At 45.6% G+C, this 15,643-nt stretch overlaps 1 protein-coding gene across 2 annotated transcripts in view; it reads left to right on the top strand.

Annotated features, from left to right (window-relative positions):
* The window catches only part of LOC138642934 (E3 ubiquitin-protein ligase RNF31-like), a 203,791-nt gene that overhangs the window by 139,909 nt on the left and 48,239 nt on the right, over positions 1-15,643 (top strand). For both annotated transcript variants that reach the window (XM_069731560.1, XM_069731561.1), the window contains exons 3-5: positions 11,324-11,369; positions 13,366-13,436; positions 14,750-14,920. In XM_069731560.1, the coding sequence (XP_069587661.1) occupies positions 11,324-11,369; positions 13,366-13,436; positions 14,750-14,920 (288 nt within the window). The remainder of the gene's footprint in view (positions 1-11,323; positions 11,370-13,365; positions 13,437-14,749; positions 14,921-15,643) is intronic.

Below are 15,643 nucleotides of genomic sequence, written 5' to 3'. Positions count from 1 at the left end.
GCTTTTGAGAACCATTGAGTGATATACTTAATAACGGGGCCCCATGCAGCACACAGGGGCCCCAGGCAGTGCACAGGGGGGCAGAGACAGCGCATGGGGCCCCAGACAGCGCAAGGGGCCCTAGACATGGCACAGGGGTCCCAGACATCGCACAGGATTGAGTGATATACTCAAGAACGGGGCCCCAGGCAGCGCACAGGGGGGCAGAGACAGCGAACGGGGTCCCAGGCAGCACACGTGGCCCCAGACAGCATACGGTGGGTAGAGACAGCATGCAAGGGGGAGAGACAATGCACAAGGGGGAAGAGACAGTGCACAGGGACCCTGTGTGCTGTCTCTGCCCCCGTGCACTGTGTGGGACCCCCTGTGTGTTCTTGAGTATATTACTCAATCCTGTGCGATGTCTGGGGCCCCGTGTGTTCTCTGGGGCCCTGTGCACTGCCTGGGGCCCTGGTGTATTGCCTGGGACCCCGTTTGCTGTCTCTACCCACCGTATGCTGTCTGGGGCCCCGTATGCTGCCTGGGACCCCGTTCGCTGTCTCTGCCCCCATGTGCTGCCTGGGGCCCTGTGCGCTTCCAGGGGCCCCTGTGTGCTGCCTGGGGCCCCGTATACTGCCTGGAACCCCGTTCGCTGTCTCTGCCCCCCCATGTGCTACCTAGGGCCCCGTGTCTTGCCTGGGACCCAATGTGCTGCCTGGGGCCCCGTTATTGAGTATATCACTCAATGGTTCTCAAAAACCTGAAAGCTCTGATCTACAGCAGCTGGGGTATATTCTGACCTGGAGGGGTATAATCTAGCCTAGTCCAATTTATACCCCGGGTATATTCTGGGCGGGGGGTTAATCTGGCCTGTTACACCGGGGGTCTTTGTATGTAGGAATTCTGGTGCTTTTCGCCTTGCGTTGTACTTTATTGTGAGATTGAATTTCTACTTTCCTTGAATACACAGATCTGATCTGAAACCAGAGCTTGCTCCTCTGCTGTATAACTAAGGCTCCTCTTTGTTAAACCCTGATGAAGAAAACCTAGTATTTTTGATAACTATTTGCGGCGCCCCAGGGTCCTGGTTGTCGCATTGGTATTGCTTTACTCTCGGGGAGAGTGATGCTACGTTTGGAGGCAATTAAGGATAACTACATCCAGGTAACACAATACATGCAACATGTTCACACTCCAGGCCAGAAGGGGGAGCTCTAAGCCTGATTTAGGTGAATTCCCCTATAAGAACATCCTGATCTGGAGGGAAAGGGTTGAGTCCTATCAGGTAGACAGAGGGAAAGGAAGCAGGGAAGCCGTGTAGCCTAAAGTGCTGCAGCTCCTAGGAAACAGACAGATAGAAAGCCGAACAGATTGCAGAGAGTGTAAAGGAAGTCAGAGCAAAGGACAGGATATGAGAAGGGGACCAGCCCTAAACAGGCTGCCTCCTTCTGAGGTGCAGAATCCCGGTAGCAGGAACACCGAGGGAGTAACGACTGTTGTGAATTCCGCTCTTGGGCTCCCTCCGGTGGTTGTAAGTGGCACTTTTGTGAGTTCTGCTCTTGGGCTCCCTCTTGTGGTTTCTAGTGGTATGGCTGCTCCTTGGATTTAGCTGTCAGCAGCTGGTTCCACTGATCGTCTTTTCTGCTCAGCTATTTATGCCTGTGCCAGTGCCACTTGTAAATGGTTCCTGGTTGGATTTACATCTCTTTGGATTTCACTGTTATCCTGACCAGTTCAGCAAAGCTAAGTTCTTGCTTGCTCTTTTCTGTCCACAGATTGTGGACTTATCCGTTCTGTGCTTTCTATGTTTGTCCAGCTTATTAGTATGAATTTATTCTGTCTTGCTGGAAGCTCTGGGAAGCAGATTTACCCTCCACACCTTTAGTCAGGTGTGGAGATTTTTTGTAAACTCTGCGTGGATTTTTGTAGTGTTTTATACTGACCGCACAGTATTCCATCCTGTCCTATCTATTAAGCTAGACTGGCCTCCTGTGCTCCTCCTGGTTTCATTCTGTGTATGTCTTCTCCCTCTCCTCTCACAGTCATTATTTGTGGGGGGCTAATCTATCCTTTGGGGATTTTCTCTGAGGCAAGATAGTTTTCCTGCTTCTCTCTTTAGGGGTAGTTAGCTCTTAGGCTGTGACAAGGTGCCTAGGGAGAGTTAGGAGCATCCCACGGCTACTTCTAGTGTTGTGTTGAGCTTAGGGACTGCGGTCAGTACAGATACCACTTCCTTCAGAGCTCGTTCCATGTTGCTCCTAAACCACCGCATCATAACAGTACAAGTGGCCAAAAATGAATTAAATGCATCTCAAAAGAAGGAAAAGAAAGTTCTGAACCATTTTTTTTTCTGTGCTCTGGTTTGTCTCTTTTTTCCTCTTGATCTCTGGGTGGTTCTGGATATATGCTCTGGCATGGATGTTCAGGGTTTGTTTTCTCGTGTGGATCAACTTGCTGCAAGAGTACAGAGTATCCAAGATTATGTTGTAGAGACTCCAACTTTAGAGCCTAGAATTCCTACTCCTGATTTGATTTTTGGGGACAGATCCAAGTTTTTGAACTTTAAAAATAACTGCAAATTGTTTTTTGCTTTGAAACCCTGTTCTTCTGGTGATCCCATTCAGCAAGCAAAAATCATCATATCCTTGCTGCGTGGTGACCCTCAAGACTGGGCTTTTTCTCTTGAAACAGGGGATCCGGCATTATTGAATGTAGACGCATTTTTTCAAGCGCTCGGATTATTGTATGACGAACCTAATTCTGTGGATCATGCAGAAAAAACCCTGTTGGCCTTGTGTCAAGGTCAGGAAGCGGCAGAATTATACTGCCAGAAATTTAGAAAATGGTCTGTGCTCACTAAATGGAATGAGGAGGCTCTGGCTGCTATTTTCAGAAAAGGTCTTTCTGAAGCCCTTAAAGATGTTATGGTGGGCTTTCCTACGCCTGCTGGTTTGAGCGAATCTATGTCTCTAGCCATTCAGATTGATCGGCGTCTGCGCGAGCGCAAAGCTGTGCACCATATGGCAGTGTTCTCTGAGCAGAGTCCTGAACCTGTGCAATGTGATAGGATTTTGACTAGAACAGAACGGCAGGAATTCAGACGTCAGAATAGGCTGTGTTTTTACTGTGGTGATTTTGCTCATGTTATCTCTGATTGCCCTAAGCGTACTAAGAGGGTCGCTAGGTCTGTTACCATTAGTACTATACAGCCTAAATTTCTCTTATTTGTGACCCTGATTTGCTCATTGTCGTCTTTTTCTGTCATGGCATTTGTGGATTCAGGCGCTGCCCTGAACTTAATGGACTTAGAATTCGCCAGGCGCTGTGGTTTTTCCTTGCAGCCTTTGCAGAGCCCTATTCCTTTGAGGGGTATTGATGCTACACCCTTGGCCAAGGATAAGCCTCAGTACTGGATGCAGATGACTATGTACATGGCTCCAGCACATCAGGAAGATTGCCGTTTTCTGGTGTTGCATAACCTGCATGATGTTGTTGTACTGGGTTTTCCATGGTTACAGGAACATAATCCGGTGCTGGATTGGAAAACTATGTCTGTGACTAGTTGGGGTTGTCAAGGGGTGCATTGTGACGTTCCTTTGATGTCAATTTCCTCTTCCCCCTCTTCTGAGGTCCCTGAGTTTTTGTCGGATTTCCAGGATGTATTTGATGAGCCCAAGTCCAGTTCCCTTCCACCGCACAGGGACTGTGATTGTGCTATTAACTTGATTCCTGGTTGCAAATTCCCTAAGGGCCGACTTTTCAATCTGTCTGTGCCAGAGCATGCCGCCATGCGGAGTTATGTTAAGGAGTCTTTGGAGAAGGGGCATATTCGGCCCTCTTCGTCACCATTGGGAGCGGGTTTCTTTTTTGTTGCTAAGAAGGATGGCTCCTTGAGACCCTGTATAGATTATCGTCTTCTTAATAAGATCACTATCAAATTCCAATACCCCTTGCCTTTGCTTAAGGTACCTTCACACATAACGATATTGTTAACGATATCGTTGCTATTTGTGACGTAGCAACGATATCGTTAATGAAATCGTTATGTGTGACAGCGACCAACGATCAGGCCCCTGCTGGGAGATCGTTGGTCGCTGAATAAAGTCCAGAACTTTATTTCGTCGCTGGACTCCCTGGAGACATCGCTGGATCGGTGTGTGTGACACCGATCCAGCGATGTCTTCACTGGTAACCAGGGTAAACATCGGGTAACTAAGCGCAGGGCCGCGCTTAGTAACCCGATGTTTACCCTGGTTACCATCCTAAAAGTAAAAAAAAACAAACACTAGATACTTACCTACCGCTGTCTGTCCTCCAGCGCTGTGCTCTGCTCTCCTCCTGTACTGGCTGTGAGCCGGAAAGCAGAGCGGTGACGTCACCGCTGTGCTTTCCGGCTCACAGCCAGTACAGGAGGAGAGCAGAGAAGCAGAGCGCAGCGCTGGAGGACAGACAGCGGTAGGTAAGTATCTAGTGTTTGTTTTTTTTACTTTTAGGATGGTAACCAGGGTAAACATCGGGTTACTAAGCGCGGCCCTGCGCTTAGTTACCCGATGTTTACCCTGGTTACCGGCATCGTTGGTCGCTGGAGAGCGGTCTGTGTGACAGCTCTCCAGCGACCAAACAGCGACGCTGCAGCGATCCGGATCGTTGTCGGTATCGCTGTAGCGTCGCTTAATGTGAAGGGGCCTTTACTGATTTGTTTGCTCAGATTAAGGGGGCTAGTTGGTTTACTAAGATTGACCTCCGAGGGGCATATAATCTTGTTCGTTTTAAACAGGGTGACGAATGGAAAACTGCATTTAATACGCCCGAAGGCCATTTTGAATACCTTGTGTTGCCATTTGGGCTCTCTAATTCTCCATCTGTGTTCCAGTCTTTCATGCATGATATTTTCCGCAATTATCTTGATAAATTCATGGTCGTATATTTGGATGATATTTTGATTTTTTCTGATGATTGGGAGTCTCATGTGAAGCAGGTCAGGATGGTGTTCCAGATCCTTCGTGATAATGCTTTGTTTGTGAAGGGATCTAAGTGCCTATTCGGAGTTCAGAAGGTCTCTTTTTTTTGGTTTTATTTTTTCTCCCTCGTCTATAGAAATGGATCCTGTTAAGGTCCAAGCTATTCATGACTGGATTCAACCCACATCTGTGAAGGGCCTTCAGAAATTTTTGGGCTTTGCTAATTTCTATCGCCGTTTCATTGCCAACTTTTCCAGTGTGGTTAAGCCCCTTACTGATTTGACGAAGAAAGGCGCTGATGTGACGAATTGGTCCTCTGCGGCTGTTGAGGCCTTTCAGGAGCTTAAACGCCGATTTACTTCTGCCCCTGTGTTGCGTCAGCCGGATGTTTCTCTTCCTTTCCAGGTTGAGGTCGACACTTCTGAGATTGGGGCAGGGGCCGTTTTGTCTCAGAGGGAGTCTGATGGTTCTTTGATGAAACCGTGTGCTTTTTTTTTTTCAGAAAGTTTTCGCCTGCGGAACGCAATTATGATGTCGGCAATCGGGAGTTGTTGGCTATGAAGTGGGCGTTTGAGGAGTGGTGACATTGGCTTGAGGGAGCCAAGCATCGCGTGGTGGTCTTGACCGATCATAAGAATCTGATTTACCTCGAGTCGGCCAAGCGGCTGAATCCTAGACAGGCTCGATGGTTCCTGTTTTTCTCCCGTTTTGATTTTGTGGTCTCGTATCTTCCGGGATCTAAAAATGTTAAGGCTGATGCCCTCTCTAGGAGTTTTTCGCCTGATTCTCCTGGAGTCCTTGAGCCGGTTGGCATTCTTAAGGAAGGGGTGATTCTTTCTGCTATCTCCCCTGATTTGCGGCGGGTGCTTCAGGAATTTCAGGCTGATAGGCCTGACCGCTGTCCTGTGGGGAAGCTGTTTGTTCCTGATGGATGGACAAGTAGGGTGATTTCTGAGGTTCATTGTTCAGTGTTGGCTGGTCATCCTGGGATTTTTGGTACCAGAGATTTGGTTGCTAGGTCCTTTTGGTGGCCTTCCTTGTCGCGCGATGTCCGTGCTTTTGTGCAGTCCTGTGGGACTTGCGCCCGAGCCAAGCCTTGCTGTTCCCGTGCTAGTGGGTTGCTTTTGCCTTTGCCGGTCTTTGAGAGGCCATGGACGCATATTTCCATGGATTTTATTTCGGATCTTCCTGTTTCCCAGAAGATGTCTGTTATCTAGGTTGTTTGTGACCGGTTCTCTAAAATGGTCCATCTGGTACCTTTGCCTAAAGGTACCTTCACACTAAACGATACCGCTAGCGATCCGTGACGTTGCAGCGTCCTGGCTAGCGATATCGTTCAGTTTGACATGCAGCAGCGATCAGAATCCTGCTGTGATGTCGTTGGTCGGGGCTAGAAGGCCAGAACTTTATTTGGTCGCTGGCTCTCCCGCTCACATCGCTGAATCGGCGTGTGTGACACCGATTCAGCGATGTCTTCACTGGTAACCAGGGTAAACATCGGGTTACTAAGCGCAGGGCCGCACTTAGTAACCCGATGTTTACCCTGGTTACCATTCTAAAAGTAAAAAAAACAAACGCTTCATTCTTACCTTTCGCTGTCTGTCCTCCGGCGCTGTGCTTTCCTGCACCCACTGTGAGCACAGCGGCCGGAAAGCAAAGCGGTGACGTCACCGCTGTGCTTTCCGGCCGCTGTGCTCACAGCCAGTACAGAGAAGCACAGCGCCGGGGACAGACAGCAGAAGGTAAGTATGAAGCGTTTGGTTTTTTTTACTTTTAGGATGGTAACCAGGGTAAACATCGGGTTACTAAGTGCGGCCCTGCGCTTAGTAACCCGATGTTTACCCTGGTTACCGGCATCGTTGGTCGCTGGAGAGCTGTCTGTGTGACAGCTCTCCAGCGACCAAACAGCGAGGCTGCAGTGATCCGGATCGTTGTCTGGATCGCTGCAGCGTCGTTTAGTGTGAAGGTACCTTAAGTTGCCTTCCTCCTCAGATCTGGTTCCATTGTTTTTTCAGCATGTGGTTCGTTTGCATGGCATTCCGGAGAATATTGTGTCTGACAGAGGTTCACAGTTTGTCTCTAGGTTTTGGCGGGCCTTTTGTGCTAGGATGAGCATTGATTTGTCTTTTTCTTCGGCATTTCATCCTCAGACTAATGGCCAAACTGAGCAAACTAATCAGACCTTGGAGACCTATTTGAGATGCTTTGTGTCTGCTGATCAAGATGATTGGGTGTCTTTCTTGCCGTTGGCCGAGTTTGCCCTTAATAATCGGGCTAGTTCGGCTACTTTGGTTTCACCTTTCTTTTTTAATTTTGGTTTTCATCCTCGTTTTTCTTCAGGGCAGGTTGAGCCTTCTGATTGTCCTGGTGTTGATTCTGTGGTGGACAGGCTGCAGCAGATTTGGACTCATGTGGTGGACAATTTGACGTTGTCTCAGGAGAGGGCTCAACGTTTTGCTAACCGCCGTCGGTGTGTTGGTCCCCGGCTTCGTGTGGGGGATTTGGTTTGGTTGTCTTCTCGTCATGTTCCTATGAAGGTTTCTTCCCCTAAGTTTAAGCCTCGGTTTATTGGTCCTTATAAAATTTCTGAAATTATTAATCCGGTGTCTTTTCGTTTGGCTCTTCCAGCCTCTTTTGCCATTCATAATGTTTTCCATAGATCTTTGTTGCGGAGATATGTGGTGCCCGTTGTTCCCTCGGTTGACCCTCCTGCCCCGGTGTTGGTTGAGGGAGAGTTGGAATATGAGGTTGAGAAGATTTTGGATTCTCGTTTTTCGAGGCGGAGGCTTCAGTATCTTGTCAAGTGGAAGGGTTATGGCCAGGAGGATAATTCTTGGGTTGTTGCCTCCGATGTCCATGCCACCGATTTGGTTCGTGCTTTTCACTTGGCTCGTCCTGATCGGCCTGGGGGCTCTGGTGAGGGTTCGGTGACCTCTCCTCAAGGGATGGGGGGGGTACTGTTGTGAATTCCGCTCTTGGGCTCCCTCCGGTGGTTGTAAGTGGCACTTTTGTGAGTTCTGCTCTTGGCCTCCCTCTTGTGGTTTCTAGTGGTATGGCTGTTCCTTGGATTTAGCTGTCAGCAGCTGGTTCCACTGATCGTCTTTTCTGCTCGGCTATTTATGCCTGGCTCTTTCTTCAGCCAGTGCCACTTGTAAATGGTTCCTGGTTGAATTCACATCTCTTTGGATTTCCCTGTTATCCTGACCAGTTCAGCAAAGCTAAGTTCTTGCTTGCTCTTTTCTGTCCACAGATTGTGGACTTATCCGTTCTGTGCTTTCTATGTTTGTCCAGCTTATTAGCATGAATTTATTCTGTCTTGCTGGAAGCTCTTGGAAGCAGATTTACCCTCCACACCTTTAGTCAGGTGTGGAGATTATTTGTAAACTCTGCATGGATTTTTGTAGTGTTTTATACTGACCGCACAGTATTCCATCCTGTCCTATCTATTAAGCTAGACTGGCCTCCTGTGCTCCTCCTGGTTTCATTCTGTGTATGTCTTTTCCCTCTCCTCTCACAGTCATTATTTGTGGGGGGCTAATCTATCCTTTGGGGATTTTCTCTGAGGCAAGATAGTTTTCCTGCTTCTCTCTTTAGGGGTAGTTAGCTCTTAGGCTGTGACGAGGTGCCTAAGGAGAGTTAGGAGCATCCCACGGCTACTTCTAGTGTTGTGTTGAGCTTAGGGACTGCGGTCAGTACAGATACCACTTCCTTCAGAGCTCGTTCCATGTTGCTCCTAAACCACCGCATCATAACAAACGACCTTTATGCTTTGCTCCAGAGACCGGCAGGACAGCTAATTGCAAGTTACCTGTCTGCCCTACACCCAGGAGGCACGGTGGCAACCTATGGAGGCCGGGGCGTGCTAGAGTCCCTATAAACACCCTCAAGCCACCAGTCATACGGGTTTGTCCTATCCTATATGGGTGACAGAAAGAGAGAGAGACATTACATCTGTGAGGACCTTATGTGAAGCCTTAGGCAGTAAGGAACTACAACACTGCAGCGCAAGGGAAGGCTACTGATTTCCACCTGGACAAGGGGACTCTGGACTTGCCTCCAAACCGGCTGGACTCTGCCTGCCCTGTGGTCTGGTGCCCTGGACTGTGGATGCTGAAGTCTTCAGTAAAGGTAAAGAGACTGCAACCTTTTGTCCTCGTTCTTCTTTGCGCCTCACACCATCCATCATCTACACACCGGAAAGCCCTGGGGATATACTTCACCTGTGGGAAGGTATACCATCTAGCTGCCATAACATCACCCCAGCGGACCCCTTAAAGCAGTCACCCTGACCGAATACCACAGGTGGCGTCACGAACACAAACGTTATCCCTTTAAAGACCTTTCCCTTTTACACGGACGTCCCAGGGCCACGGACCGGGTCAGCCACCATGACATCCCCCTGTGAACAGTAAATATAGGAAAACTGACTGAACAGCAATCTAGTCTGAACTGGTGCATAACCAAAAAAAAGCTTACATGGCAAATAGATCAATGGCTGCACTCAACTGTACTAAAGCAAGGAAATGTGCGATACATGAAATGTGAATAGCATAATGGCTTGTGAAATCTATGAAAAAAACACATAAGATGCTTAGCACAAGATTTGGCCAAAAATTGTGAGCCCATCCACCAAACGTCAAGGTAATCTCAGATCAGATGTGCGATACATGAAATGTGATTACCTTGACGATTGGTGGATGGGCTCACATTTTTTGGCCAAATCTTGTGCTAAGCATCTCATGTGTTTTTTTCATCCCTGTGTGGCCTATTTATAAAAAAAAAAAAAAAAACAATCAGGTTCCTCGCATCATGTTCTCATACACTTTATGCAGTTAATAGCCTCTGTGTCTGTACTGCTACATACTTAGGCAGTTAACTGGTTCATGCAGCTTTACATGAACACCTGAGCCTTACACTATGGCTGGTCCGAATAACTAAAGCAATTGTTACCATCCACCTCTCGTGTCTCCCCTTTTCCTCATAGTTTGTAAGCTTGCGAGCAGGGCCCTCATTCCTCCTGGTATCTGTTTTGAACTGTATTTCTGTTATGCTGTAATGTCTATTGTCTGTACAAGTCCCCTCTATAATTTGTAAAGCGCTGCGGAATATGTTGGCGCTATATAAATAAAAATTATTATTATTATAGATTTCACAAGCCATTATGCTATTCACATTTCATGTATCGCACATTTCCTTGCTTTAGTACAGTTGAGTGCAGCCATTGATCTATTTGCTATCCCCCTGTGAACCGCAGGACCCGGGACCGACTACCCCACGGCCCCATGGGGGTGATCCATATTTCTCAGCACTTTTGCATTAGGGCAGATTCACGCCTCAGTGTTTCTCAAGTCTCGACTACGATGTACAAACTCCCCATAGGTCTCCTGACCTCAAACTCGACTGCCTGATATATGCCTGTGAGGCTGATAAAGGGAACCTGTCACCCCCAAAATAGAATATGAGCTGCGGCCACCGGCTTCAGGGGCTTATGTACAGCATTCTGGTTGCTGTAGATAAGCCCCCGATGTAACCTGAAAGATGAGAAAAAGAGATTATACTCACCCAGGGGCTGTCCCGGTTCTGTTCTGGTCTGATGGGTGTCGCGGTCCGGTCCGGGGCCTCCCATCTTCTTACGATACGTCCTCTTCTTGTCTTCACGTTGCGGCTCCGGCGCAGACGTACTTTATCTCCCTGTTGAGGGCAGAGCAAAGCACTGCAGTGTGCAGGCGCCGGGCCTCTCTGACCTTTCCCGACGCCTGCACACTGCAGTACTTTGCTCTGCCCTCAACAGGGCAGATAAAGTATGTCGGTGCCGCAGCTTGAAGACAAGAAGAGGACGTCATCGTAAGAAGATGGGAGGCGCTGGACCGAACCGCGACGCCCATCGGACCAGAACAGAACCGGGACCGCCCCTGGGTGAGTATAATCTAATCTCTTTTTCTCATCTTTCAGGATACATCGGGGGGCTTATCTACAGCATTACAGAATGATGTAGATAAGCCCCTGATGCTGGTGGGCTTAGTTCACCTTCGATTTTGGGGGTGACAGGTTCCCTTTAAGTTCAGGTCCACAGATCCAGGAGGCAAAAGACACCTAGCCCTGATAATCTTCTGCGCATAAAACACTAATTTAATTGAAATTTGATTGAAATAGTAAAACAGAGACTAGTAAGTGACACATCACAGGAGTCTGGGTCTCTACCCCTACAGCATGATGGTCTCCGAATACACAGCAAAAACCTGCTCACAGATTCCCTTTAATGCACAAAAGTGTAATTGATAATTCTGTTACTCACCTTTAATATTAAATATTAATATTTTCCAGTTAAGGCAAATGATATGATGAGCATGCATAGCAACATTATTACTATCCTATTGTTTCAGATTTTCATTCAGCGTTGTTTGCTGTGGTTTTGCTGTAAAAAGAAAGGTAAAAGTTAATCAATGGGTAATGTAATTTGGTATTTTTAATAGTTCAATATTTAATGAGTACATTTTCCAAAAGACTTTAAAAAATCACCGTAATTATTTTCTACACATTTTATTTGTGGCTGTCTTGGGCCGATAAACAATGTCATGATTTTCATATTTACATGCGTAGTTTGGGTGACAAGCATTTTTGCCAGTTTTTTTCTCATGTCTTTGGTTTTGTGAGGGATAGAGAAAAATGCAGTAAAAGCTACAGATACTGTAAAGCATTTAAAAACAAAAACAAGTTAAGTGCACCACATTTCTGGCAAATCTTATACCAAAAAATTCTTTCATGACTTGAACAATATTTGATATGTTTTAGCCACTTTTTATGAGTTATCCAAATAGGGGACATGATCTTGAATAAGAGGTTAATAGTTTAACATGCAGCACAATCAGTCATAGTTGTGGCACAAAGTAACCAACTAATATGTGGTGTAAACTTTAATTAGGGCGCAGTCAGATGATCGTATAGAATACTTTTGATCAATATGCCCCAGTACTCATCAGCCGATGCCTGCTGCCTTATAAATAAATAAATTAAAAAATGGCATGGGTTCCCGTGTATTTTTAATATCCACCCAAGCAAAACGATTGTCACACGTATGCCACAAGCATGAAGCACATGGACACATGGACACATGGACACAGATATCTCCGATAGTGTTTTTCCAGTACCGGAAATATCAGGACATGTGAAAGACGCCTTTAGACGGTGTCTAGTTTGGAGTGTCAGGCAACACTTCAGACATGTCAAACTTTTTCTCACACCAAATTTTAAAGCAGCAAAAATGTTTTTTCCAAAGCCTGAGCATATGTATGAACATCAAGACATTTTACAATAGAAATAAGTAGGAAGAGCCTTTTTAACCCTGCTGTTGTCTTCAGACAAAAACGACCGACCTTGAACTTCAATATTCTTTAAAATATTCAAGATGCGGCTTTGAAACCTGTGGCCGACCGACCCATCCTCATTTAAGTCAATCAACCACAAGTTTCAGAACCGCATCTTGAACACCCCCAAAAATAGCAAACTTCAAAATCGGTCTCCCCAGACCGAAGACAACAGCAGGGTTAAAGCAATTTTTTTTTTTTAACAACTTTTCGGTTGGTGGTTTAAAACACAAAAATTAGCCAACTTGAGTTTGGCCACCAGTCTTGTATTGGCCAAGTAATTCATCTAATATATTCTATATGGCAGTGATGCAGTTTACATGTCACATATTCAATATTAACATACATCTTGGCACATACAGTGTGCTGCTGCACTCTTTGGTTAGTTTACTTTTTGTATTAGGTTTTTTTTTTCCAATTCCCATAGTTTTATCGAAGAAGTGCAAATGTACAGTAGCAACATTAAGGAATATCAAAAGTGCATTAGCAAATGAAGACGTGCGTTAGTTTTTGCTCTGTCCATTTTTTTTTAAAGGAACAGAAAGTGCAGTGTGCAGCACAGTTTAAAGGGGTTGTCCAGCCTTGGGGTGAAAGTGAGAGTGACTGCAGACATCTGCATCCTGATCGTGTGCAGATTCTCCGGTATTGCAGGTGAGAGCCGGCGTTCATGAAAGCACAAATATGTGATTTGCAGTCTTCCGGCAAAATTCAGACTAGACGTACTCGTCTTCTCCCTGCGCACTTCTATTGAGCGAGGGTGAGTATATCTAGTCGGCACGTGATCGCAATCAAATCTCATACTTGAGATCACGGACAATACCGGAGAATCCTGACAGCGATCGCCCCACACGCTGTTAGGATTCAGAAGTCTGCGCTCGCCTAGCGTGACTGCAAACTTTCTTCCCAATCCTGGAAAACACCCTTCAATTAATAATATTCAAGAAAAGTAAATGATGGATCATGTTACTGGCCTTAAATGATTCAGGATAAAACTAATGGAGAAAGCTAATTAAAGTTTGCAGTTGTATTTTTATAATATATCACTTATTTTTATCGAACAGATAATGGCAATAAAATTCCAAGCACTGTCGTTCCCCCCAAAAAGAAAGAAGATGCAACTGATAACTTGCATGTATGTATGGTATGGGCTTTATATATGCTGACCTTATTATGCTCTGGATTCACTATTATCATATGTAAAATTATTGCTTCATCGTGTTAGAGGTTATAGTACTGTGTATATATAATGTATTCTTTATTTCACATCACCAGTAGTTTTATAGAGTATTATTTATTTATTATAGTTAATTTCTTAGAAATCATAATGAATTGAACATACTGTATTTATCAAATCAGCTCATATCATGCTAATTTTGACTTAGCTAGTACAAAGAAGGGGGCTGTCTTAGCTGTTGTACTAAGCCAGAGAAGCAATACCTTCCATCATATCACTAAAACAGCCTGTGTCGGACCAAATACAGAAGTGGAGGAATGGGGATCCAGAGAGGGGACCAGAAATGTAAATATAAAAATGAGTCAGAACTATGGACAGCGACTAATAGAATGGTATATGCAAGATTCTACATCTGGGCAAGAAAACCAAAAATTACTGTACATCTGAAGAATGGGAGGAATAGAACTGACAACAGCACGTGTAAAAAATACTAATAGATCACAGACTGCACATGAGTCAACAGTGGGATGCAGCAGCAAAAAAGGCAAACACAGTTCTAGGATGTATCAAGAGAAGCAGCACAGAGTCTAGATCACACAAAGTAATTATCCTCCTCTACTCCTCCTTGGTCAAAACTCATGTCCAGTTCTGGGCACCACATTTTTAAAAATTCATTGAAAAACTGAAGCAAGTTCAGAGAAGAGCTACCAGGATGGTGAGTGGACTGCAAAGTATGTCCTATGAGGAACAATTAAAGGATCCGAGAATGTTTCCCTTGAAAAAAAAAAAGCTAAGATGAGATGTAATAGCTGTCTACAAATATCCAAAGGGCTGTCACAGTGTAGAGGGATCATCCTTATTTTCATTTGCACATGGAAACACAAGAATGAATGGAATGAAATTGAAAGGGAGAAGATACAGATTAGATATTAGAAAAAACTTTTTGACAGTGAGGGTGATCAATGAGTGGAACAGGCTGCCACGAGAGGTGGTGAGTTCTCCTTCAATGGAAGTCTTCAAAAAGAGGCTGGACAGACATCTGTCTGAGATGGTTTAGTGAATCCTGCATTGAGCAGGGGGTTGGACACGATGACCCTGGAGGTCCCTTCCATCTCTAACACTCTATGATTTTATACATTTTTTATCGCATTTTACTCGTCCGTATTACGGTCTAGTGTGACTCCGGCCTTAATATATATATATATATTTATTATTAACATATTCCAAATATAAATAGAACTGAAAATATTCTCAATTGTTGTCAAACCCAGGTATTAGAATGGAAACAAAGAATCTATGAAGATTTATGTAAGATCAACAATGGCTCATGGAGAACGGAGGATATTCGAGAAGCCGTTTCTTCCTGCCCAGATTACAGCTCCGCTCTCCAGTACCTGTCACACGAGTGTCAGATATGCTGTGAGCAATACCCATATTCAAAGGTTACCTTTCTTCTATTACTAAGTGCAATAATATAAAACAAATGCAACAACACGAAAAACTAATGCACCAGGTGGAGCGTCACGTCAAATTATGAAGTCCATGGTACCATAGCAAAATGTAGGATTTATAAGAATAATGTAGCACAGGACAAAATCTAGACATTGGCAGGGGAATATCTAGGCTGGGGGGGGGGGGGGGGGCAGGTGCAGTATTTGTCCTGGGCGCAGTCATCAAGTCATTTTATGTGGCGGTCAGAAGTATCTCCAAGGCAGTTGTATTTTGCTGCCACCTTTTGGGATAAGGCTCTTTTTAAAGGGACACTGTCACCTGAATTTGGAGGGAACAATCTTCAGCCATGGAGGCGGGGTTTTTGGGTGTTTGATTCACCCTTTCCTTGGCTGCATGCTGCATGCTGGCTGCAATATTGGATTGAAGTTCATTCTCTGTCCTCCATAGTACACGCCTGCGCAAGGCAAGATTGCACCTAGTGCAGGCATGTACTACGGAGGACAGAGAATGAACTTCAATACAATATTGCAGCCAGCATGCAGCCAGTGGGTAAGGAAAGGGTGAATCAAACACCCAAAAACCCCGCCTCCATGGCTAAAGATTGTTCCCTCCAAATTCAGGTGACAGTGTCCCTTTAAGCTGACAGCCAGCTCAGAGAAGGTGTAACATGCCGGCTCACCTAATTAAGTTTAATTGCATACAGATGAAACCCT

The sequence above is a fragment of the Ranitomeya imitator genome, chromosome 6 (assembly GCF_032444005.1).
Source record: "Ranitomeya imitator isolate aRanImi1 chromosome 6, aRanImi1.pri, whole genome shotgun sequence".
Lineage (NCBI taxonomy): Eukaryota > Metazoa > Chordata > Amphibia > Anura > Dendrobatidae > Ranitomeya > Ranitomeya imitator.
This window is presented reverse-complemented; position numbering and strand designations above follow the sequence as displayed.